This window comes from Apodemus sylvaticus, chromosome 2, assembly GCF_947179515.1.
Source record: "Apodemus sylvaticus chromosome 2, mApoSyl1.1, whole genome shotgun sequence".
Lineage (NCBI taxonomy): Eukaryota > Metazoa > Chordata > Mammalia > Rodentia > Muridae > Apodemus > Apodemus sylvaticus.
The window spans coordinates 80,219,226-80,242,703 of NC_067473.1; the positions used below are offsets into that span (position 1 = coordinate 80,219,226).

Here is a 23,478-nt window from a genome sequence, read left to right on the forward strand (position 1 = left end):
TACAGCCCACAGGGTCCCTGCCACAGCCCAGGCCCCACCTCCCATAGCTTTGCTGCTTCTCACTCCTCATTGTGAAGCCTTTCTTTGCAGCTCAGGCCAGTTACCATGATATGACCACAGCTACCCTGCATCTCTTCTTCTACCTTGTGGGCAGGTCCAAGGTTCCCTGAGAAATGCTAAAGGTGCAGGATGGGTAGGGCATGGTGTCCTGGACCCTGCCCTTGACAATGGGCTGCTCAGGCACAGACACCACTGCCATCAAACCACTGCTACAATCACTGGGCTCATCATGGTGGCCTTCCAGGACCTGAGTATAAAGCCTAGAGAGCTGGCCGGAGGCTTGCCATACTCCGAGGCCTCACTCATCTGGGTAGTCAAGGTGGTTTGGGAATGGTTAGTTTTCTGACTGCTTTATTTAACTTAGTTAATGTTCCTGGTATCCATCCACATTGTATAATCTGTCAGTGCTCTGTCTTTTTAAGGCCTAATAATTCTCCACTGAGTGGAAATAGTATGACTCTTTTGTTTGTTCACTCGTGCGTTCATGGGTTCTTGGGTGTTTCCATCCTTGGAATATTGTGGGTACTGCTGCTATGAAGCCAACCATGTTTGAAAACACGCTAAGCTCATTTAATCCTCCCAGTAGCGTTGTTTCTCATTCCTGTTGTCCAGGTGAAGAGTCAGAGTGTTTAAAGTCACACAGCTATCAAGCACCTAAACGGGGCTTCAGAACTGGAGCAGTTCAGCTCCCAGGTCTGAGAACATAATGGGTCCCACTGTCCTTTCGAAGCACCTGGAAACTGTCCAGCTGGGCCTAGGGAGGACCAGGAAGGTGTTAACCCTGAGATTTGTCAGAAAAAAAGCAATTCCACCATTTGGGCCAAATTTGAAGCAAGCTTGATTAAATATTAAATATTGACCAAGAGATGGAGTTTGGTCAGCACTACTCCCTGGAATTTCTCAGCTGAGTGGTTCTGAGATACGTGTGTTGCAGGGGTTTGTAATCACAAACCTACAGGCCTCTTTTTAGACTGGGGATCAGTCTACATGAGTAAGCTTAAAATGCCTAGAATCTCCTCACCTGATTCTTACAAGCATGGAGGGAAGGGGGCTGACGTGAGGTGTCTGGGATGCGTGTATCTGCATCGTGTCCCTCTTCTTACACTGATCCCCCACCTAAAAGTAAACTTACTTTTCCATAGGGCTTTTGTTATATTCCAAGAACTACAACTCCCAGCATCCCAGAGGATTGCTTGTTTCTTGAGTAGGTGGGGCTTATAGATTAATTCTAGGTATTACAAAGGCTCCATGGTGCCCATGACTAAATGGTTCACTTGGAGCTCCAGCAAAGAAGACTGGCCCTTCCAGCAGAGGGACATCACAGATGGCTGTGTCTAGTAACATCAAGGTCCACCCTGCTTTCCAGTCAAGGTTCCCATGGGAAAATGAGAAAATGAAGGCTAGAGAACCCTAGTGGGTTGCCCTCCCCTCCACCTACTTCATCATAGCATGAAGGTAGCACAGGGTTCAAAGGAAAACTCACAACCATCTCCCAACCTTCCCAGAGTGGGACTGCGGGGGAATGTGACTGACATTGTGCCCCATCGCTGACTCCTTTGCCTGAGTAGACCTTTCCTCCTGGTTCTAAGAAGAGGGACACAATGCCGATACCTGCATCCCAGACACTCACATCAGCCCCCCTCCCTCCTTGCAGCTTCTGTAAGTTCGTGATTCTAACACCACATCATGCCCCCTTTCCCCATCATCTTGCTCCTGCTCTTTCAGTTCTCTCTTCTATGATGCTTCCCAAGCCTCCAGGGGGTCAGATAGGTGCATTCACTGCCATTTGCTACAAAAAGAAACTTCTCTGATAAGGCTGAGAGCAGCCCTTGTTTATGATGACAAGCACAAATATTTAGAATTTAGTTTTACACCATGTTCATTTGGCAAAAGAACAGTAGTGGGTTCCTGCCTAGGGCCCAGGACCTCCCCAGCCATGGATTTTTGATCAAGGTTTTAGCAGGAGATATAATTCATCCCATGGGTCAGGCCTCAGAGCCAATCATAAAGCAGGTGGTTACTCCGTAACAGCTGTGCCATTGTTGCACCTGTGGGTGGGTAATCTTGCCTGGCAGTTGATATTGTAGCAAGCACATTTCTGTAAGGTATTTTCTTCCACAGCAGTTCAAGAGTAACTAAAACACTGAAGATGGTTAATCCAATCATCCATCGACTTGAAGTTGTGCTGGTAATTTTATGCTATCCACTTTCTCCAATATGGGTTAACTATTTTCCACTTTGTTGTTCAGAGGTATCTTATTCAGTGATATCTTTAGGCTGTAAATATCATATATCTACTAGTTTTAGCACTTATTGATTATTCTTGCTTGAGTGAATGATGGTGATTATTATAGTTGCCAAATGTTGTTGATTCACCAGTTACATCATCCTTTCCACATTTATTGGATGACATTCAAACATTCCTTCCTTTTCATTTGTTATCTTATATGAACAGGAACTCAGAGACTCTTGTTATTTCAGTAGGATCATGATCCACAACTTTCTTGACTGACTTATTGGCTCATGCAGATACCTTCTTATGGCCAAGAAGATACATTTTTTAACCCTAGCAGTGCTTTTGAGCATTTCCTTAGTAATTTTCTCCTAGTTGGGATGTCTATCGCTTTTAAACTTAATGTTCAACCATATCACGAGGTCTGGAGGAATGGGGAAGCACCAGGCACTCCGACTGTCTCCCTTCAGCTCTGGTCCCAGACAGAGGTCCAGCCTTTGCCTCCAAAAGGCATTGGTAGTTCATGAAGCAATGACCCTTTCACCAGAATAAGGATTTGTGCCTGTTCCAAATAATATTGTCCCGGCTCCAACCAGGAATGATAGAAGCAAACACATCCTATGATAATCCTCAAGCACTTCCTTGGAGCTGAACAGAGTACATCCTTTAGGAGATTTTAGAAGACCGAAGTAGAAGAAAGCTTCCATAAATATCAGCTTGATGTGTGCGCCTTGAGCATTTCGACCACCTCAGGGGAAAAGGTCCCAGCAGAACCACTGGACAGGGCACATAGATTTGTGCAGAACAGGAGACTAAAAGGTCAGAGAGCTGGGTCCTGGGAAGAACAAGAGGTACAAAATGTAAAGTTGGGGAGAGTGGGGTGCCCTTTAGGAGACTTCCTGTACCAGGGCCACATAGGAAATGCTAGCATCTACATAGCAGCTTGGGGTAAATAAATGACTGGAAGTGAAGAGACCAACTTGATATGGATATATTAACTAAAGTATGGCTTCTTTGTTGCTTCACATTGCTTTCTTTTGAGTCTTAGCTGAGAGGAAACGTACTGTGTGGTCAACCTATGACCTCTGACTCTGAATCAGATGAGGAACAAGAGGGGAGCAGGACCATCTTGCTCACCGTTTCTTGGCCCTGCCTTTGTAATTTCCCTGAAGGAAACTTCTATGAATTAGCAATTCAATCCTATTATATGAATTGTCTCATTGCTTATGACCAAATACATGGCAGCAAGCAATTTAAGTGAGGAAGGGTTTATCTTGGCTCTCAGTTTAATAGGGAATATAGTTCATCATGGTAGGGAAGGCACAGGGCTGGGAGCAGGGGCAGCTGGTAACACCGTGCCTGCTGTCAGGAAGCAGACTGCGAACAGAAAGTGCGACCAGGCAATAAAACCCCAAGACTCACACTTAGTAATCTGCTTTTTCCCCTACGCATTTTCACCTCCTAAAGGTTTCACAACCTTTCAAAACCAAACTGTCATCTAGAGACCAAGTATTCTAACCTATGAACCTGTGGGGTCAGGGAACTGTTATAGTTAGGCCTCTGTTGCAAACACCAACCAAAAGCAAGTTGGGATTGAAAGAGCTTATTTTCTTATAGGTTACAGTTCATTGTCAAAGGAAGTCAAGCCAGGAACTCAAGAGAGACCCCTGGAGGCAGGGGTTGAAACTGAGACCGCAGAGGGATGCTGCTTCCTGACTTGCTCAGCTAGTTTTTCTTGTACAACAGAGACCCAGCATGGCTGAGCCTTCCCATTTCCAGTCATTAATCAAAAAATGCCCCACAAACTTGCTCACAAGAGAACCTAATAGAAGCAATTGCTCAACTGAGGTTCCCTCTTCTTAAGTAACTCCAGCTTATGTCAAATTGACAAAAGCTAACCAGCACCTTTAACTCAAACAGCAAAATTCCACCCTGAGCCTCATAGCCTCATGACCAGTACATAATCACATAATTTTTAATGGTTCCAACACTGTTCAGAAGTCCAAAGTGTCTTCTGAAACCCAATGCAACCTCTTAACAGTGAGTCCCTAGAAATAAAAATGTAAAACTTGATTATTTCCAACTTACAATGGCACAGAGGGGAGGCATGGAGACAAGGGAACACTGGAATGGGGGAAGATCAAAAATCAGCAGGGCAAACACTAAATCTTGTAGTCCTACATCTGATTACAAAACACATGATGAAATAAATCATCTGGGTTCCAAAGAGCATGGGTAACTCTACCTCCACCCCCAGTTCTACTGCCTGTAGCACTTATCCCCTCTCTCTTGCACTGTAGGAGGAAAATCCCTCCTACAGATTTTCTTTGTAGATACCCCATGGACTTGGACTTTACATTACAATTTAGGCTTTACTTTCACAGCTTCATGCAATGGCTTCTCTCCTTACATGGACTCCAACTCTGTCACTTATTGCCTGGCCTCAGTTGCCTTCAGGAATCTTGGGTGCCAACCTCCACGACCCCTTTACTCTCGCATAGTTCATGTCTGTAAAATCAGTACCATGTGGATGCTGCTGACAAGTTCTGCTCAAAATGTAGTCAGGTCCCCTAAGACCACAGTTGCATCAGCCGAAGTGTGTTGACCCTGGTGAAGTATGTTCCCGGGCAGTTATTTATTAGGCTCTCTGTTTTCAAAATGATTTGCATTTTTGCAAGATTGGCAACCCTTTGGTGGACAGGGTCTTGCCTTCAAGACACTGTCCCAATTGTCCCTTTAAATGAGGTATCTCTTGAAATTGCACCAATCTTGTCAACAGCTAGAGCTGTTTTCTCTGCACCCGCCCTGTCTGCGACTTTAAATCCACTCATTTCCCACAAAACTTTACATTTCCTGTATCTTTCTGCTTTACCTGCTTGTTAGTTCTCTCACCTCAGAATTGGTAAGAACAGTAATAATCAGGACTTGGCCTAAATGCTATCCTGTCTTAAGATGTCACCTGTCAAACACATTCTTCCTTTTTGTTTTCATTCAGCCTCACTCAGACTCTTAGAACATGCACAGAACATGACCTCCATTGTCTATATTTCTCTCAGCAGTTTGGTCTTCCAAACTGACCCCAGGATGCCTGTTTGGGTCAGTGTAAAGCTGATAGGGCGTGCCCTGGGTGTCTGGATTTGATCCCTTTTAATACCTTGGTCCCACACCTGCTATGCATTCCAAATTTTCTGTGCCAATAGGCACTCCTATAGTCTGTTTGTTATAACCTAAAGAAACTCCAGTTAGGGGCTGGGGAGATTGCTCAGTGAGTAACAGCACTAACTAATCTTCCAAAGGACCCTGGTTCAATTCCTGCACCCACATGGCAGCTCACAGCTGTCTGTAATGCCAGTTCCAGAGGATCTGGAACACTCACACAGACATTTGGACAGAACACCAATGCACATAAAAATGAATGCATCTTTAAAAAAAGTTCCAATTAGAAGAACTGAAACTGACTCCATTCCTTCAACTCTAATGTGAGTATTAAATGTATTAATGTGAGCATCAGTAAGCATTAGACAAATGGATACTGCTGGCCAGAATTCAGGAATTTCAATGTTTAATATCTAAAGTGATTTAGATAGCTCCCTAACATGGAATAGTAGTGGGATCTGAGACTCCTTCCCCCCATAAAACTCCCAGGTTACCTTACTTTTTTTTCAGGGCTCTGGTTTATAACCAAGTCCGGAGCTGGAATACTCAGTTTCTGTTGGGTCTACAAACCTATATTTTTTACATTTTTCTAACTGAGATAGCACAGAACTCTTTTACTTTATACCTCTTATACTTTATGCCTTATGCTTGTGTTTCTGCCTCTTTAAGCCTGGAAAAAGTTCTGCTTGTATCTCTATCATCCTTAAAATACGTGCTAAGCAGTTGAGGTTTTCTGCCATCTTCAGACACATACAAACTGGTTATGGATATGAAGATCACTGGGCTCAGTCTTACAAAGATTCAATTATCTTTTGGGTACAAATAATATTAAAAAATAGTTTAATGTTGTTCTACTCTATTAAAAAGCTGTCTCTGGAGAGGGGATTTGGCTTGCCTGGTCACTCCTGTCCAAAGCTTATTTGTTTAACACAAAGTTTCTCCAAAATCTCCATCCTGGGTCAGGCAGGAAGAGACGCTGTGTGGGTGTAAGTAGCTCAGAGGCAAGCTGTTTCCAACAGAGGCTGCAGATGGCAGAGTGTAATGGTGATGTTCAGCTCTCTGAATACCTGCCTTTCCTGAGTTTTATTTACTGTCTTTAAAGTGTTTGTAAACTTTAACTTTCTGTATTTAGGATTTAAAAGTTCATTAGATGTGATTTTTAAAAGATCTGTAAAATCTGTATAATAGAAAAAAATAGCTTGAAACTTGTAATAAAAGCTGGAGAGATGGCTCAGAGGTTAAGAACACTGTCTGCTCTTCCAGAGGTCCTGAGTTCAATTCCCAGCAACCACATGTTGACTCAGAACCATCTATAATGAGATCCTATGCCCTCTTCTGGCCTGCAGGCATACATGCAGGCAGAATGCTGTATACATAATAAATAAATAAATAAATCCTAAAGAAAAAACTTGTAACAAAAGGGTTAATAGTTAACCTATGTATGTAACCTAAGTCTATGTATAGGTTAATGTAATTTGCTATAGCTTACTACATATGTAACTTGGATTCAATTTTTATTTATGAAAACAGATGTTTTTGAAGGGATAAAAGTGTGTGTGTGTGTGTGTGTGTGTGTGTGTGTGTGTGTGTAAGTAGTGGCTTTGGAGTAAGCAGTAGCCACGTGGCTTGCTGCCATCTTGGCTGATGACATCAGGATAAATCAGCCATGAGGTTGGCCATCATCTTTACTAAGGTTAAAGAAAGGACATGCCATGTGACTTCATGATCATCTTGGATAGTTGATATAAATCTACTATTAAAGCATCAGAAAAACAACCAGTCCTTCTGAGCCCTCTGCTTGTCATTGTCTCTTTTTTTTATATTAAGGAGGCGGCAGCATGTCTCAAGGATGTCCTGGATAAGGATGGATGTTTGTGTGATGATTTTTGTCCCAAGTGAAAAGTAAAAGATAAGGACAAAACCACAGACACAGTTTGTGGAAAACAGGACCTGGGGACGAAGCATGCTTCACGATTAAGATTTATAAATCCCTAAGTTTGGAATGGTCCACTTAGGCTAACAGAAACTGATTTCAGGATGTATGTCTAATCACTTATGCCTTTGCTAACTTTGTTTAGCTTTAGTCATTTAAAGTAACTCAGTCATATAAACCACCATCGAACTTTGTAAAATACGGTTCCTAACTCTTTGTGGACTATATTTATGAATTAAAATTTATTTTGATACCAGAGATCTTTAGTATAAAACAATTATAATTTTTAGGCTCAAATTTACAAGGGATAGTATTATAAAATTTTAATCTTATAAAAGTTACTAAAATTATTTTAAATTGCTAAAGATGATTAAGATATATAAGTTAACAGCTGGTCATGCTAAGTACCAGTGTAATTCATCTGTAGAGGCAAGCTTGGAAGGAGGCACCGCTGTGGGTAGGCCCTCAGAAATGACACAGTTTAGGACACAACCGAAAGTCTTCACTCCAGTCAGCTAGGACTATACCCAGGTATCTGGGGACCTAGGTGTGCTCTCCAGTGTCCAACAAAAGCTAAGAGAAGTTAACCAGTACATCCCGGACTTCGGTTCCTAGAATAGAGCTGAGTAGTTCTCCATGGTGTTCTCCATCAAAGGAGATTCAATTCTAGCTAAACTTGAAATGGCCTCAGTAAGAGTACAAGATGGAGCAGAAAATTTTGTCTTGCTCTGATACAACACCAAATTTTATTTCCTATCATATAGTCCCATATACATGTTATCAATGTTAAGCCTAAAGCAAGCAAAGCAAAAAAGGTTTAAGTAAACTTAACGTTTGCTTAATGTAAAATAATATTTAAAATCGGGCACATTAAAATGGATTATAAAAGATCGAATGCTTGAGTAAAATGGGTTAAATTTATAATACACTTGCATGGCAGGCAGTCCCCAGGCTAAAGTGGATGGAGCACAAATTCCATTGGATGGAGCACCTGCCACCAGCGTAAGTTGCATGCTAGCCTCATTACAGGACAAGGATGCACTGGGAAGTGAGACCTGGCTTAAGTCAGAGTTTTCTGCTTCTGCCTCCAGCTGCATAGACATGGACATCTCTGGCTGTATGGGCCTGACTAGAAAAAGCCTCCTCCTTATACAAAAACAGATTACTTCTCACATTTCACAGGACAAGTGGACTGATTCTCTTGCTCAGTAGAGGATCTTAGAGTATACATCCATGTTCTAAATATCTCAAACAACAAAGAGGCAATTACTTTGCTATTAGCATTTATCAAACTGACATATGGAGATGTGGTGAACAGGGGAACCTTGTCCCTGAATTTACCACCAACTGGGATGGGACTTGTGTACTAGTTCAGTTGGTGATGCCCTTTACTCCAGTTCTTCCTTTTAGCAAAATCTAATTCCAGGGTCCACACCCTAGCCACTCATGTTCCCTTATTAAAGGAGGATGCCTAATACTCTGCCATCTGACACCCAGTTTTGCAAAGTTATTCAGAGTATCCAAGCACTGTCTGCTTCTGTGTCTGTAGAGTGAACAAATGATTCTATTAAGTGATATCCAAGCCCTCAGGTTCCTCAGGAGGAGGTGACTTAGATGAAGGAGATTCTTTCCTATCTGGGCTCATCTGTGATGCTTTGAGAATATAATCTAGTCTCCACCCAGAGAGAAAGCTCCAAGGCTCTCTTCTCACCTTGCAGCCTGTTGGGATCTGAGCACTGATCTCAGTCAGACGAGGATGGTTTATTGAACACACACCCTAAGACTGATTGATCAGGGCTGCAGCTCAGACTCTGGAGGCTGAGCCGCGACACCTTCCACTCTGCCTCTTCTGCCTCTGCTACTTCCCCTTCCTCAACCTTCCCAGAAAAATCGCTCAGGTCTACGCTGTAACCAAACCATCTGCTTACAGCCCTCTAACAATTATTTTTCAAAAGTCTCTTCAGGAAGTTCAGGACAATGATGGCAGGATCTACCACAACCAACCACATCAAATCTCTTCCCCAGCTAAGTGACCAGAGGATTCCATGTTAAACAGACCCAGAATTACTCCCTCTCCACCCCACCCCCAGACAAAGACCATCCTCAGCAGGAAAACAACCCAAACTTTCGCTATATCCTCTTAGAGTTTGCAATGATAGTTTCCTGCTGAAAGACTACATTTCCCAGCTTCCCTGTAGCAGGGAAGGAAGGCACTAAGAAGGGTTACAGACATCATCTGTTGGGCACTCTCTCATCTGTCTGTATGGCATGGCATATTCTGTCATCTACCTGTATGGTGTGAGGCATGGTATGAGGAGATCGTGCTCCCTTTCAGGGAATAAAGATGGCTTCTACAGTCAGACAGGCCTCTCTGCTTTGTGTCTTTCATCTCTCCACTAGATGGCCTGCAGAAATCTAACAATAAGAACCTGTATGTTTTGGGGTGAGTGCAATTTCTTTTGCTCACACAAAGATTTTTCTCTGTTTTGATGTTTTTCCTCTTATGCACTCTTCTGGAATTCTCTCTTCTCTGTGGCCTGACCTACACCACCCCTACAACGAAACTACTCAGAGGGCCAGCCAAGTATTAAGTACACAAATCATTTGAGCTACATAGCTTATTGTACGTGTGGCTCCACACCCCAGCCTGGGTCTCATTTCTGTCCTAGTAAATTTAGGCTGGACTATCATCAGTGTGATCTTTCTCATTAAGAAAACACCATTTACTTTAATATAAAACCTCAAAATTTCATTGTTTTGAAAAATCCAAACACATGTCCTTATAAATATTAATCCAACTGTTTCCTGTCTGTACAAAATTCTCCTCCCCTGGACCTTTCCAAATTCGGTATTCAGTGGCTCCTTCATTAAGCCTTCAAACAATATAACATACAAAGCCTGGATGACCCAGAGCAGACATCCACTCAACAGTTGAGTCTTGTACCATGACCCTCCTCCCTTTGAGTGTTAAACAAGATAAACAATATTGTCTCACAATTCAGAATCTGGCCTGTTTTCATGATATTCCCATTGCTCTTAGTTGTTTATCAGAACTAGATGATAAGACTTCACCCATTTTTGTTGCAAAACAAAGAAATCAACCTGAACTTGGTAGTGCTTTAGAAACTCCTACATGATATGGTTTTGAAGACAGGGCCCCGACAGGAGGTGAGGGAGTTTATCAAGAGTAGGAGGGCAATAAGAGCAAAGGTGAGCATAATCAGAATGAAATATTTATATATTTCACATATATATGAACTATATATGTTAAATATATGTATATATGTATAAATATATGCATATATAATATATTATATATGTATATATGAAATATATATACGAAATTGTCAAGAAATAGACTTAACTATTAAAAAGAAAAACTGTAGAAAAGGGAAGTCTTGGAAAGTAGATTTAAAAAATAATGTTTATTTACTTCATGTTTATGAGTGCTCTATCTGCATGTAAACCTGCATACCAGAAAAGGGCATTATATCACATTATAGATTGTTGTGAACCACCATGTGATTGCTGGGAACTCAGCAACCTCTGGAAAAGCAGCCAGTGCTCTTGACTGTTGAGCCATCTGTAGATTCTTGCCAGAGGTTGTATGGCTCACATAGACTCTCAGACTCAGCACAGCACTCTGTGTGAGAGAGGGAGGATCAAAACAAGGAAAGGACACAGCAGGACAGCTGAGGAGAAAGGTGCTGCCAAGCCTCAGGACCTGAGGTGTATCCATTGAATACACAAGGAAGGAGAGAATCAGCTACTGAAAACTGTCTTCTGGTGGGGTGGGGCACTGGGAGGAGAGGAGGGGGGGAAACTGTGGTTGGGATGTAAAACTAAACTAAACTAAACTAAACTAAACTAAACTAAACAGAAAACTCTTCTGACCTTCACAGATGGATCATGACAAGCACAGTCATACATGTGCATGTGTGCACACACACCACGTAGCAATAAATAAGATGTAAGAGCACAAGGATGAGGGGGGAGGGGAGAGGGGGAGGGGAGGGGGAGGGAGAAGGAGAAGGGGAGGGAGGGGGAGGGAGAAGGAGGAGGGGAGGGGAGGGAGAGGGGGAGGGAGAAGGGGAGGGGGAGGGGATGGGGGAGGAGAGGGGATGGAGGGGGGAGGAGAGGGGGAAGGAAGGGAGGGGGAGGAGAGGGAGAGGAAGGGGGAGGGGTGAGAAAGGAGGGGAAGGGGGAGGGGGTGGATGGAGGGGGAGGAAGGGGGAAGGGGTGGGGAAGGAGGGGAAGGGGAAGGGGAGGAAGGAGGAGAGTAGGGGAGGGAGGGGGAGGGGGGAGGGGAAGAGGAGGAAGAAGGAGAGGGAGGGGGAGGAAAGGGGAAGGAGAAGGAGAGGGAGGGGGAAGAAGGGGGAGGGGAGGGGAGGAAGGGGGAGGAAGGGGGAGGAAGGGGGAAGGAGAAGGAGAGGGAGAGGGAGAGGGAGAGGGAGAGGGAGAGGGAGAGGGAGAGAGTTTTGATTAGCTGGCTGTCTTCTCAGCCGCCATGATGGTTACTCTCTTTGGTTTGATCCACCCTCTGTGATGTACATTTTCTGCAGAACTGAGACATTTTTCTATCTCCCCACCACCAGGTAAGGATTATGCACATTAGTTTATCTCCTACCTGATTTACCCTTTCAAAGCACCCCCATCTAACTCTCCCTTTCACAAAAATTTGAAGAAAAACTAATACTTAACCCCAAATGAGAAGCAAATGAATTGAGCTAGCTTCCACTCAATTCATCCCCTTCATCTCAGTAGCTTGGGACTGGGCCCTGGAGGTCATCTTGATCGGGGGTGGGGGCAGGAAGAGAATCTCTCCGCTTGGGGAGGTAAGAGCACTCGCTCCCTTGGTGCAGGTTGTATGAAGGCACCTGTATGTCAGGGTTGGTGTTTTAAAATAGACAGGCCCCAGATTTACTCCCAGCCAACAAAGGCAGAGTCTGCATAGTGCTTCAAGAAGAATGTTAGTTCTATATTAAGGAACCTGGACAAGTACTAGGAAGCTATAAATCATAAGATGTCATGGGATCTCTGGTAGGATTACCAGAAAATTATAGGTTTATAGATTAAAAAGGAGCAAGGCCTCAATCAAACATTAATTGTGTTGGGATCCTTGATTCTCAGCTGGCTAAAGGCTGCAGCCAGACTCCTGGGAGAAGGGTCTTCTTTCCCTCTCATGTCTCCATAAACTTCCATGTCTTCTAACCTGCCCCACACAGACCCCACACAGCTAGTCCCCATGACTCCCGGGAGTGTGGAAGGGGGCTTCTCTGGGTAGAACGCAAGACTGTAGCTCATCTTTTAGGGCCTTTAGGGCTTGTGAGTATCTCAAAGGCGAGTGCCAATGGCCATGGGATACAGCTTAGGGATGGAGATTGGGAGGTGGCTGCCAGATAGGGCCTTGAGGGACTGTGTGGAGGAGTCGTTTCTCATGTTGCCTGGATGGTTGCTTGGATGGAACCACTGACCTCCGGAGGGAGTGACCGGACAGCTGGGAAATTCTGAAAGTCAAGTCTTCAGAAGGACTTTCACAACATTCTGCTATTTTGGCTGGGCCAGCTTGTTGACATGGTTAGGTCCATGTTCCCATCTCCTGGCTCCGGGCAGGGCATAGCGACGAGGGAAATGTGTTTGCTTGTCTTCTGAAAACTCCAACTTGGGTAGACATCCAGTTCTACACAGGCCTCAAGGGAAAGTTCATTTTAATCAGTGTCCCTCCTAGAGCATTGTAAAGGAGACAACACCCTCACAAAACTTCTGTCCCTGTGTAGCAGGCCTCAACCTTGCTTCAAGCCCCAGCACACCTGATGCTTCCTATGACCAGAACAAGGTACCAGACAGGGCTCCTTACATCCCTGGACTAGAGACGCATTGACTCACACCTGGATAGAACAGCAGCAGAGTATAGATAGTAATGCTTTATAGGCAAGCATTCTCTCTCTCTCTCTCTCTCTCTCTCTCTCTCTCTCTCTCTCTCTCTCTCTCTCTCCCTCTCTCCCTCCCCCCACACTTTGTCTCCCTTGTCTTTCTATATTCATCCTAAACCTTTCCTAGGTTGCTGTTGTAACTCTTTCCTAGTCTTCCTGCTCCTAGACCTGTTCCTTTATAGTCCAATGTCAACAAAAGAGTCAGAAGAATCTGTCAAAACCAGTTAGATAGCTTCTTTCCTTTTCCCTAGACTCTCCAAATGGTGCCCACTGTGAGTCATGAGCAGAAGTTCCACTGATGGGCACTGGCTGACGCAGCTGGGCTCCTAGCTTTTAGAGTTGTTAGAGGCTAGGCTGGGCTCGATCATCTGTTTTCGATAAACAGCAGAAGTCATTCAGTGTGCCCACATTTGAAGAGGAACAAATAAAGACGTTCAGTGACAGTCTAGGGAAGGGGTAAGGAGAGAGCTCATCATCATTAGAGCCCCTATATGAGATTCAGAGGTCTGCACACTCAGCAGCTCTGGTCAACAGTTGCCTCTGCCCATCATCCATCTGTTGTCCCTCCTGCCAGGTGGACTAACAAGTTGTCAGAACTGTGTGCCTTCTCTTCCTGAGAGACAGGCTCCCTGTCTGACTGGCACCAGGGCCCTAGCCTTTTCCTTCCCCAGTATGAGACTCCTGGGGAAATTCCAATTTCTTGTAATCTATTGTCTCAATAGTCTGATAGTTAAAGGGAGGGGCACACCGTTACTCTTTATACTATCTTTGTTTCTTCCTAGACTGTTATATCCTGTTTCCTCCCGTTCTTTGTGGCCTTTGCTGTCACACAAGCATGCAAGCAAGGACTGCTGCGCTGGTGTTTCTTTGCTTGGAGTACTCTTTCTTCAAGTCTCTACACAGCTTATGTGCAGCAAAATCCAAAAACCAAAAGAGATCTGTACACATAAGCTCTTTTGATTTTTGGATTTTGCTGAAGTATTATTATATAATCCTACCTGATTAGTGTGTGTGTGTGTGTGTGTGTGTGTGTGTGTGTGTGCATGTAGAGACCAGAGATGTTGGATGTTGTGTCTTAGGAGCTGTTCATCTTATGTTATTTGACAGGGATCTGGGGCTCACTGATAAACCTAGGCTGCTTGGTAAGCAAGCCCAGAGATCTGCCTGTCTCTATCTCCCCATTCTAGGATTACAAGTGTGCATGAACATACTGGTTCTTATTTTAATTTTTATTCTACTATCTATCTATCTATCTATCTATCTATCTATCTAATACTGTGCTCTGAATCAAACCCAGGTTCCCACTCTGAATCAAACCCAGTGCATGTTAAGCACTTTACTGACTGAACTGTCTCCTCAACCCTGTGATGAAGTTTTAGAATAGTGTCATCTCTGCCTATCAAAAGCCCCCTTACATTTATGTGCTTTCTTTTTTTTAAATCCATGACGTAGAAATATCTTCTCTGCTCATTTCCCCCTTTGTCTGTCTCTGCCGTTTCCCTCATTTCTCTCTTCTCTAAGATGACCTATCTGATGGTGTTAAATTGGTGCCATTTGTACACGCTGCAGGTGACATGGCTCAGTAAGTGAGTGAAGAGAGGCACAGTGCTTTTGTTTGCTCCACTATTAGTCAAGATCCAGGACCGGAATGAATGTATATTAAAAGGCGGTTCTCACTTCAAACAAAAGGCTTATACAATATAATGTAGCTTTTCCAAAAATGGCTATTTCATACTGGGGATGCCAAGAGTTCAGTGGTTTCTCAGTCCTAGGAGGCTGAATGTCACAGTTGTCCCATATAGTGCTGAAGGCCTGGAGGAATCCTGAGGAGCTGCTGGCTTTCAGTCTATGCCTGGAGCCGAAAGAAGCTGATCCTCATATCAGCAAAGGAACCACTAACAGCAGCCACAGGATAGAGGGACTTGCAACAAGAAAAAGAGCAAGCTGACCAAAAGCAAAGTTTCCTTCTTCCATCTCCCTGTTATCTGGGCTGCCACTTAAGATGTCTTCCACAGTAAGGGTTGAGTTTTCTCACTTCAAACAATATCAAGAAAATCCAGCACAGGAGTGCCAGTGGCTCGCCTTTCCAGTTTGTTCCAGATCCAGTTGAGTTGACAAGCAAGATTAACCATCACACCTGGATTTGATGTTAACCTTGACCTCCATAGAGGGAGATCTTTCCTTAGTTTCTGGGTTGTTTTTTTTTTTTTTTTTTTTTTTTTTTGAGACAGGGTTTCACTATGTAGCCCTGGCTGGACTGCAACTCACCAAGATCCACTGCTTCTGCCTCTTGAGGGCTAAGGTTTAAGTATCTTTTCTTTTCTTTATTAATAAAGTATCTTTATTTATTTTTTTTTTTAATAAAATACTGTGGGAGGCAGAGGCAGGTGGATTTCTGAGTTCGAGGCCAGCCTTGTCTACAGAGTGAGTTCCAGGACAGCCAGGACTACACAGAAAAACCCAAACCTAAACCAAAACAAGCAAAAAACACTGTGATATTTTTACATTGTCAGCATGACAAATGATTTAGACTCTTCTAGGAAGAAAGCCTCTGGGATCATGTAGATTAGGTGGACTGAGGGGGATGACTTCTGAATCTGGTGATTGACACAGGAAGACCTGCCCACTGTGGATGACTCCATTCCCTAGGCAGGGGATCCTGAACTGTGTAAGAGTGAAGAAGTGGGGTGGAGATACTACTTAGTGGTTAAGCGTACTTGCTGCTTTTGTAGAGGATCCAGGTTCTGTTCCCAGCATCTATATGGTGGCCCCAATCATCTGTAACTCCAGTTACAGGGGATCCAACATCCTTTTCTGAGTTCCTGGGCACTACCCATGCACATGGTAGACATAAATAAATGCTAGCAAATTTACCCACACACAGAATAAAAATGATTACAGAAAGAGTGAGGGCAGATCATGTATATACTTACTGTGCGCTCTTCTTGTTGGTGGGTGTGACCCGACCAATCCTCTCAAGCTCCTGTTGCTGTGACTTTTGTGAGCTGTGGCTCTGAAACCTACAACTGTGGATCCCAGTATTTTGTCACGGTAACAGAAAACAAAATGGAGACAAGCAAGGACCGTTTTTGGTATTCAAGCTCTTGTCTTATGTCCACGTAAGAAAGCCCACTTTGTGCTTTAAATAATAACACATTTATTAGTGTGTCCTTACATCTGAAATAGCAGGTTCCATGGTAAGGCTCCTGACTGCCATCTTTGCTCTACCCACATGCAGCTCAAGAGTGCCTTTGCAGAGAACTCCTTGGTGGATTAGACGGTGAGGATGCCTGGAAATTATAATTCAAACTGTCCTAATACAGTGATATAGTGCCATTCCCGGGAAACCAACGTGGCGCATGAAGCCTCCAGGCACAGTGCATGTGCCATTGGTTATGAGACAATCTTACACAAAAACATACCTTTCTGCTTTTGATAAAGGTTTTTAATGTTTCTCAGAATTGAATAATCATATAAACCTAAGATTTTGTGAGTATTCCTGCCAAGAAACACTTTTAAGAAAAAGTAGGAGACATTGGTTTAGAGAAAATAATATATAAGTAACAATATGGCTGATATGTGTTGAGTTGAGAGCATAAAGTTCCTAAGGTGAAGTCCTAATGCCCTTGTAATATCTAAAATGTGGCTTATCTGGAGGTAAGGTAACGTCAAAAGGAGGTCGTTATGGTGAGCACTTAACTCTTTGTGGTCAGTGTTCTTTTAAGAGATGAATAATACACAGGTACATTTAGAGGGAGGCTCTGTAAGGACACAGAAAGAAGATGTCAACGGGAGGGGCCGCAAGCGACAAAAGCCCCGGTGCCACCTTGATCTCACGTGCTTGCAGGCTACAGGATTGCAGACTAGTAATTTTGTTGTTGAAGCCACAGTCTGCGGTATTTTATTATGGCAGCCCCAGCAAACCAACACAACAGGCAAAGTACAGTCGTGGAGAAAGTTGAGGTGCCACCCAAGGGACTGGCAAAGACCTGGGCTTTGCCCGTTTCTCATTCTTCTAGTTTCTAGATGTCAGGAAATGGAGTCTTAGCGCCCTTGCCCTAACAGAGGCCAGAACACTGTCTCAAGTGAACCTGGGAGGCGATTGCAGTCCTGAGGATGCACTGTCGGGAACGTTTACCCGCCAGTTCAGACTTCAAGAACCACAGGGTAGGGCGTGTTTGCCATTTTATGTCTGTAGAAATGGAACCTTTGATTGGATCTGTGACATCCACCACAAGAAGCCAGAGTCAGTCAATTCGGCGCCCAGAACTCATAGGCTAAGCCCCGCCTTCAGCTGCTGCACAGCAACTGGCGAAGAGAAGCGGCTTGGAGGATGCTCCTCCCCTCTCCCGCCCGCCTAGGTCGCTGGCTTCCCAGGAAGGGGAGGAGTTCTTCCTGGCGCGGATGCCACCGTCGCCAAGGCAACGTCGCTTTACTGGGCCCAACGGATTACGGGGGCCTGGGGCTGCAGGCGGCCGCGTGTCCTCGTGGGCAGCGCTAGCAGCATGGACAGTCTGTACGTGGAGGAGGTGGCCGCCTCCCTCGTCAGGGAGTTTCTTAGCAGAAAGGTAATGTCTGGACACTCCGAAGCCCACGAGTATCCTCTAATGTTGGGGGCAATCAGTGGTTTTCCATCAGCATCTTTGCACCTTCGAGGGTGGGGGAGCATTCCACGCCTTCTGTTCGCCCCAGAGATTCCCCCAAGAGCGCCCCTTTCCCGGGACAGGGAAACTACATTTCCCAGAAGCCAGACCTTCCCAAAGCGAGGACACTTCCACAAAGCCAGGCCGGCGCTTGCTTGGCTGCCCTCCCCTGGTCTCCTCTGTCTCAGCAGTGCCAGATTGGCAAAGGTGACGGATCAGAGCAAGTTCACCCAGCCAGGGGCACAGGACGTGTCTGTAGGAAAGAACTTTCCCAAAGGAAAGTTCTGGACAGCCAGTCCTTTTGATCATTTTAATCAAGGATGGAAATTCCAGCTGCTGAATGAGCTTTTGTGGGAGAATTATGTAAATTCTCTACTGCCTCTTCCCAGAAGAGTTTTCAAAGTGTTTACAAGTTAGGAGGTTCTTGGGGAGGGAGTATGGGATAGGGAGTTTTCAGAGGGGTAACGAGGAAAGGGGAGACCATTTGAAATGTAAATAAAGCAAATATCTAATTTAAAAAAAAAAAAACAAGTTAGGAGATTTTTGAGTCCCACATGAGGATCTAGGAGAGGAAGGTAGGTTCCCGGAGCGGCACATTGGCTTGTCTTTTACACGAAGAGGCTGGGGACTATGCACTAGGGGCCTGTACTTCCACATGATGTCATATTGAGTTGGCCCATGGGGGCACTAATATGAGATTTGAAGCATGCACTTCCTCCTATGTTTTATATCTAAAAAAGTGTGTGTGTTTGCATGGAACAAAGGGTAAGGATTTGAGATCGGACGGTGGAAGTTTGAGTATGTGTTATTAGTTTGAAATGCAAGTTTGACATGACTACCTCATCTTCTCTCTAACACAGGAACTTTCACCGTCCTCTCATGCCTGATGTATAGTCAGCATTAGTGATAACAGGCAGTGCCCGTGCGTTATACTGGATACTTACATACAACATGCACATAGGTGTTCAACTTCATACTTGTTTTGCCGCTCTATACCAGCTCTGACCGTACCTGGTTTGAAATGCCTGTGTGCTTCTTATAAGTTATTTTTATTTGGAAAAATTGTCATGCATCTGGCTTCACGGCCTCTGCGTTGACTCTCTGCCACTGAGCCCTTGATGCAGTTTGGACGACCCGTGCCACAGGCTTGGAGGCTGATTGCTGCTGCTGTTTAAGTCTGGGTACTAGATTTAGAAGGGTCAGAGAGGCCTTCCGTTCTTGAGTGATCCAGAACTCTCTCTGACATCCTGAGGCCTTACGGCTTGGCCCAAGCTTACATCCTCACGTTTGCTTCTCAATTCTTTTTCATGTTTTCTTTGATCTCTTCTGGCTCAAGACAAGGCCGGTTTCTTCCCAGGCTCTTCAGATCATTCCCATGATCAGAATTGATCAGGAATGTCCTTGACTCACCTCGACTGCTTGCCGGTTGGTACTTACATTACAGCAGTCACCTTGTTTCACCCCCTAGACAGAGACACCAAGCTGACCTCTCAACAGGGTGACACCTCAGAAACCATCTACCGGCCTGGCCTTCTCTTCCTCCCATGGTTTATATCTAAAAGTATAAAGAGAGGCGTCTTTATTTACTACCTGTGCTAGCTAGATTTTTGTCAATATGGCATAAGCTAAAGTTATCTGAGAGGAGGGAACCTCAGTTTTTTTTTGTTTGTTTTTTTGTTTTTGTTTTTTTTAAATGCCTCTGTAAGATCGGGCTATAGGCAAGCCTCTAGGGCATTTCGTTAATTACTGATTGATGAGGACGGGCCAAGTCCCTTATGGATGGTGCCATTCCTGGGCTGGTGGTCCTGTATTCCATATGAATACAGGTTGTTTAGGCTGAGCAAGCCCTGAAGAGCAAGCCAGTAAGTTGCATCCTTCCATGATGCTCTGCATGGAAACTCCTGCCTCTGTGTTCCTGTTCCGATTTCCTTCAGTGATATGAAAGTGTAAGCCACATGCCCCTGTCCCCCAAAATGCTTTGGTTATGATGTTTTGGCAGAGCACTAGAAACCCTAACTAAAGTCGCAGAGAGCAAGCACTATGGGCGAGGGCAACTGCTTATGTTACTGGGGTTGGGGCTGGGGTAGCTCTGAGACAGGGACACCTTTACATTACCCAGGCTGTCTTTAAGCTCTCTGTGTAGCCCAGACTGTCTTTAAACTCTCAATCCTCCTGCCTCTGACTCCTGTGTTCGGAAATATGGGTGCATACCAGCGTGTGCAGTCATAATTCCTTTTCTCATTGCTTCTGCTCTGGGGCAGAGACCTTGTGATCACCACAGGCCTTTGTGCAACTAGTTCCCACCCTGTGTGTACCTCCTAGACGGCAATTGATCATCTCAAATGTTCTGTATTAGTTTGGGTTCTCTAGAGTCACAGAACGTATAGATAGTCTTTATATAGTTAGGGAATTTGTCAATAACTTACAGTCTATAGTCCAACTCCCCAACAATGATCAGCAGCAGCTGTGGATGGAAGTCCAAGGATCTAGCAGTTTCTCAGTCCCACGAGACAAGCAGGCAAGGAAGAGTGAGAGAGGGCGTCTTCCTTCTTCCAATGTCCTTATATATCTCCAGCAGAGGGTGTAGCCCAGATTAAAGGCTGTAGGTCTCCAACAGAGTGTATGGCCCAGATTATTGGGGTGTGGGTCTCCATCAGAGGGTGTGGCCCAGATTAAAGGTGTGTGCATCCATGCTTTTAATCCCAAATGATCTTGAACTCGGAGATCTCCTTGTCTTAGCCACTATGCTTCAAGGTCTCCATGCCAAGATCCAGGTCAGAAACTTTTATCTCTGAGCCTCCAAATTAGGATCATAGGTGAGCCTTCCAATTCTAGACTGTAGTTCATTCCAGATATAGTCAAGTTGACAACCAGGAATAGCCACTACATGTTCCTAACCATCCTGATAGTAAGATATGTATACTTACATTATTCCTTTTCATATAAGAGTGCTGTGAGACAAGGAAGCAAAGAAACTTGCCCAGGGTGAGCAGGCTAGACCATGACATAGCCTTGCCCTGAGCCCTCCCCTAGCAGCCTTCCAGAACGCTGTGTGTAACCCGGCTAGCCCTCAGACCCGTCTCCGCTTTAGCATTTCCCAAAATCCATCCTCTAGCATGTGATCTGCCCTCAGGAGACCTCATGATGCCTCCTGGCCATTTCAGGGTCCTGGAAGTGACTTCTGGTGCCCCAAGTTCCTGTGTCATTGGCTTCTCTCCTTCAGTGTGGCATGACCTCCATCCGTCTGCTACTTGTCTTCCCCATGGTCATGCCACAGGCCTGTCCCGTTCCAGCTTTCCACATGCCCTCATTTCTCAGTTATTTTCCTTCTCAGTCCCAAACTGTTCTACAGTAGCAGTCCATTGTCCCCACCGGTGTTTCACAGTCCCAGCCCCAATCTAAGACCTTCTCGCCTCTTTCTCTCACTTCATTATAACTCCATGGTCTGCAGTGGGCGTGGCTTTCTTATCTTCTCACCTTTAGTTACACCCCCTCTGCTCTGGGGGAAATTAAATTTGTCCTGCTTCATGCCCACACCACTGAGCTGAACTGGATTGTACAAAGATACCTCCATGTTGATGGCTGCACCTTAAACCCGTGGCCACTTAATGACATGGCGCTTCCCAGGGGCAGGCCCACTGGCTGCCCCCTGTAGCCTGTTTCCCTCTCAAATGCTGCGTGACCTTTCCGCACATCTCCAGCTTTCCATTCATTTTCCCTCAGAGGACAGAGACAGTCAGGAAAATGAGTGTCCCCCAGGCCGCTCCCACCTCCACCCCACCAACCCTCCAGGCCTGAGCCCCGCTGTGTCATCATGCTCAAGAACATGGCCCTGAGCATCCCCACTGTGGGCGTGTGCTCCTTTCTCCACTGGGGCATCCACTCAGCACATCTCCACACTGGGACTCAGCCTGGACCCCAGTCTACTGCAGTCACTGTCTTCTCCCCGTTGTAGTAAACCCAGTGAAAGAGCTGTGGTCCTGTAACCCTCAGTCCGCCTTCACTCCTTCAGCCCAGTCCATGGATTTCACTGGCATCACCTTTACTAAGGCCTCCTCATCCCTCTGGCTCTGAAGTGTCCGCATCCTTCATCTGACTCCCACTACCTGTTCCGGCCCTTTCTCCTCATTCCTGGTGGCTTTTCTTCGTACTGTTTGTTGAGTGCTTCTCTTTTCCCCAACAGTGAGTGCTGTGTAGCAAATCGGCTCAAAGACTGTCTCTGGTCTTCCTTCTTTTCTGCATCTCTTTGTGTGTGTGTGTGTGTGTGTTTGAGACAGAGTTTCTCTGTGTAGCCCTGGCTGTCCTGGAACTCACTCTGTAGACCAGGCTGGCCCCGAACTCAGAAATCCGCCTGCCTGCCTCTGCCTCCCAAGTGCTGGGATTAGAGGCGTGCACCACCACTGCCTGGCCTTCTTAAGGCATCTCAGCCTGCTGTATGCTGTCTATAACATGGCAGCTCCAGAATGTCTTCTCTGGCTGAGCTCTCCCTGAGTTCCTGCCTTCTTATCATCTGGGATACTTGTGATGTCTGTGACGTCTCCACTAACTTCTCTTTCTCGCATCCAGTGTGTTTGTGCTAGTGTTTCTGTTCACGTTTCCAACACTAAACACACACGTTTTTCCTCTCCGCCAGCCAGGTCTCCAGCTCCTGGATGCGAGCTGGCCGTCCCACACTTGCAGCACGGCTCAGAGTTAGTATGGAGCCCGCAGGTTGGGGGCTCACTCCCCCCCCCTTATCCTCCCATCCACTCCATCAGCTTTACCACCAGAGCATAGAGAGAACGGAATCTTCTCTCAGGACCTCTGTGTTTGATGCCCTGCTTCAAGCTGCTCCTGCCTTCCATGTAGATTGTGTGACTCACCCAATAACCTTTAGATGGTCACTGCTCAATTCCTTGTCCGCACATCTGTTTTCACTTCAGCAGCCAAGTTCTTCAGTCTGGCATTCCTCTCTTTAACTTTTTTTTGTTGTCTTAATCCTCAGGCTGTAGGTGCCCTTTCTGTTTATTTTTCCATGTAGCTGTGTGTGTGTGTGTGTGTGTGTACACTTACTTATGTGCTCACATGTGTGTGTTGGTGCATATGTGTATTGCCAGCATGTGTGCACAGGTGTGTGGAAGTTCAGGTTGAGATCAAGTGCCTCCCTCCAGCTCACTTCGCCTTACATGTTGAGGCAGGTCTCTCAGTTGAACTTACCAACTTGGCTAGTTTAACTATCTACCTTGGGAATCCCCCAGCCCTGCCTCTGCCTTCCAAGTGCTAGGATTACAGGAGGGCCTCACACCCACCCAGGATTTATGTGGGTGCTTGGTATCAGAACTGCAGTCTCCATACCTTATTCACTTGCCATCTCCACAGCCTCTGGGTGACCTTTCTGGCTGTATCTCCTGTCACTTTGTCCTGAAGCTCTGGATTCCCTGCTCTTGAAACTGCCGAAGGAGCTTTTGTACTTGCTGTCCCTTGTATGTGCCCCCCAAGTGCCTCCAGGGCCTGCTCTCTGACTCTCCTAATGTCTCTGTT

The 23,478-nt window shown here is 45.3% G+C and overlaps 1 protein-coding gene across 1 annotated transcript in view; it reads left to right on the plus strand.

Annotated features, from left to right (window-relative positions):
- Window positions 1–17,709: 17,709 nt before the first annotated feature.
- The window catches only part of Mindy4 (MINDY lysine 48 deubiquitinase 4), a 105,278-nt gene continuing 99,509 nt past the window's right edge, over window positions 17,710–23,478 (plus strand). The window contains exon 1 of the mRNA XM_052173779.1: window positions 17,710–17,883. Within this exon, the coding sequence (XP_052029739.1) occupies window positions 17,821–17,883 (63 nt within the window). The 5' untranslated portion in view covers window positions 17,710–17,820. The remainder of the gene's footprint in view (window positions 17,884–23,478) is intronic.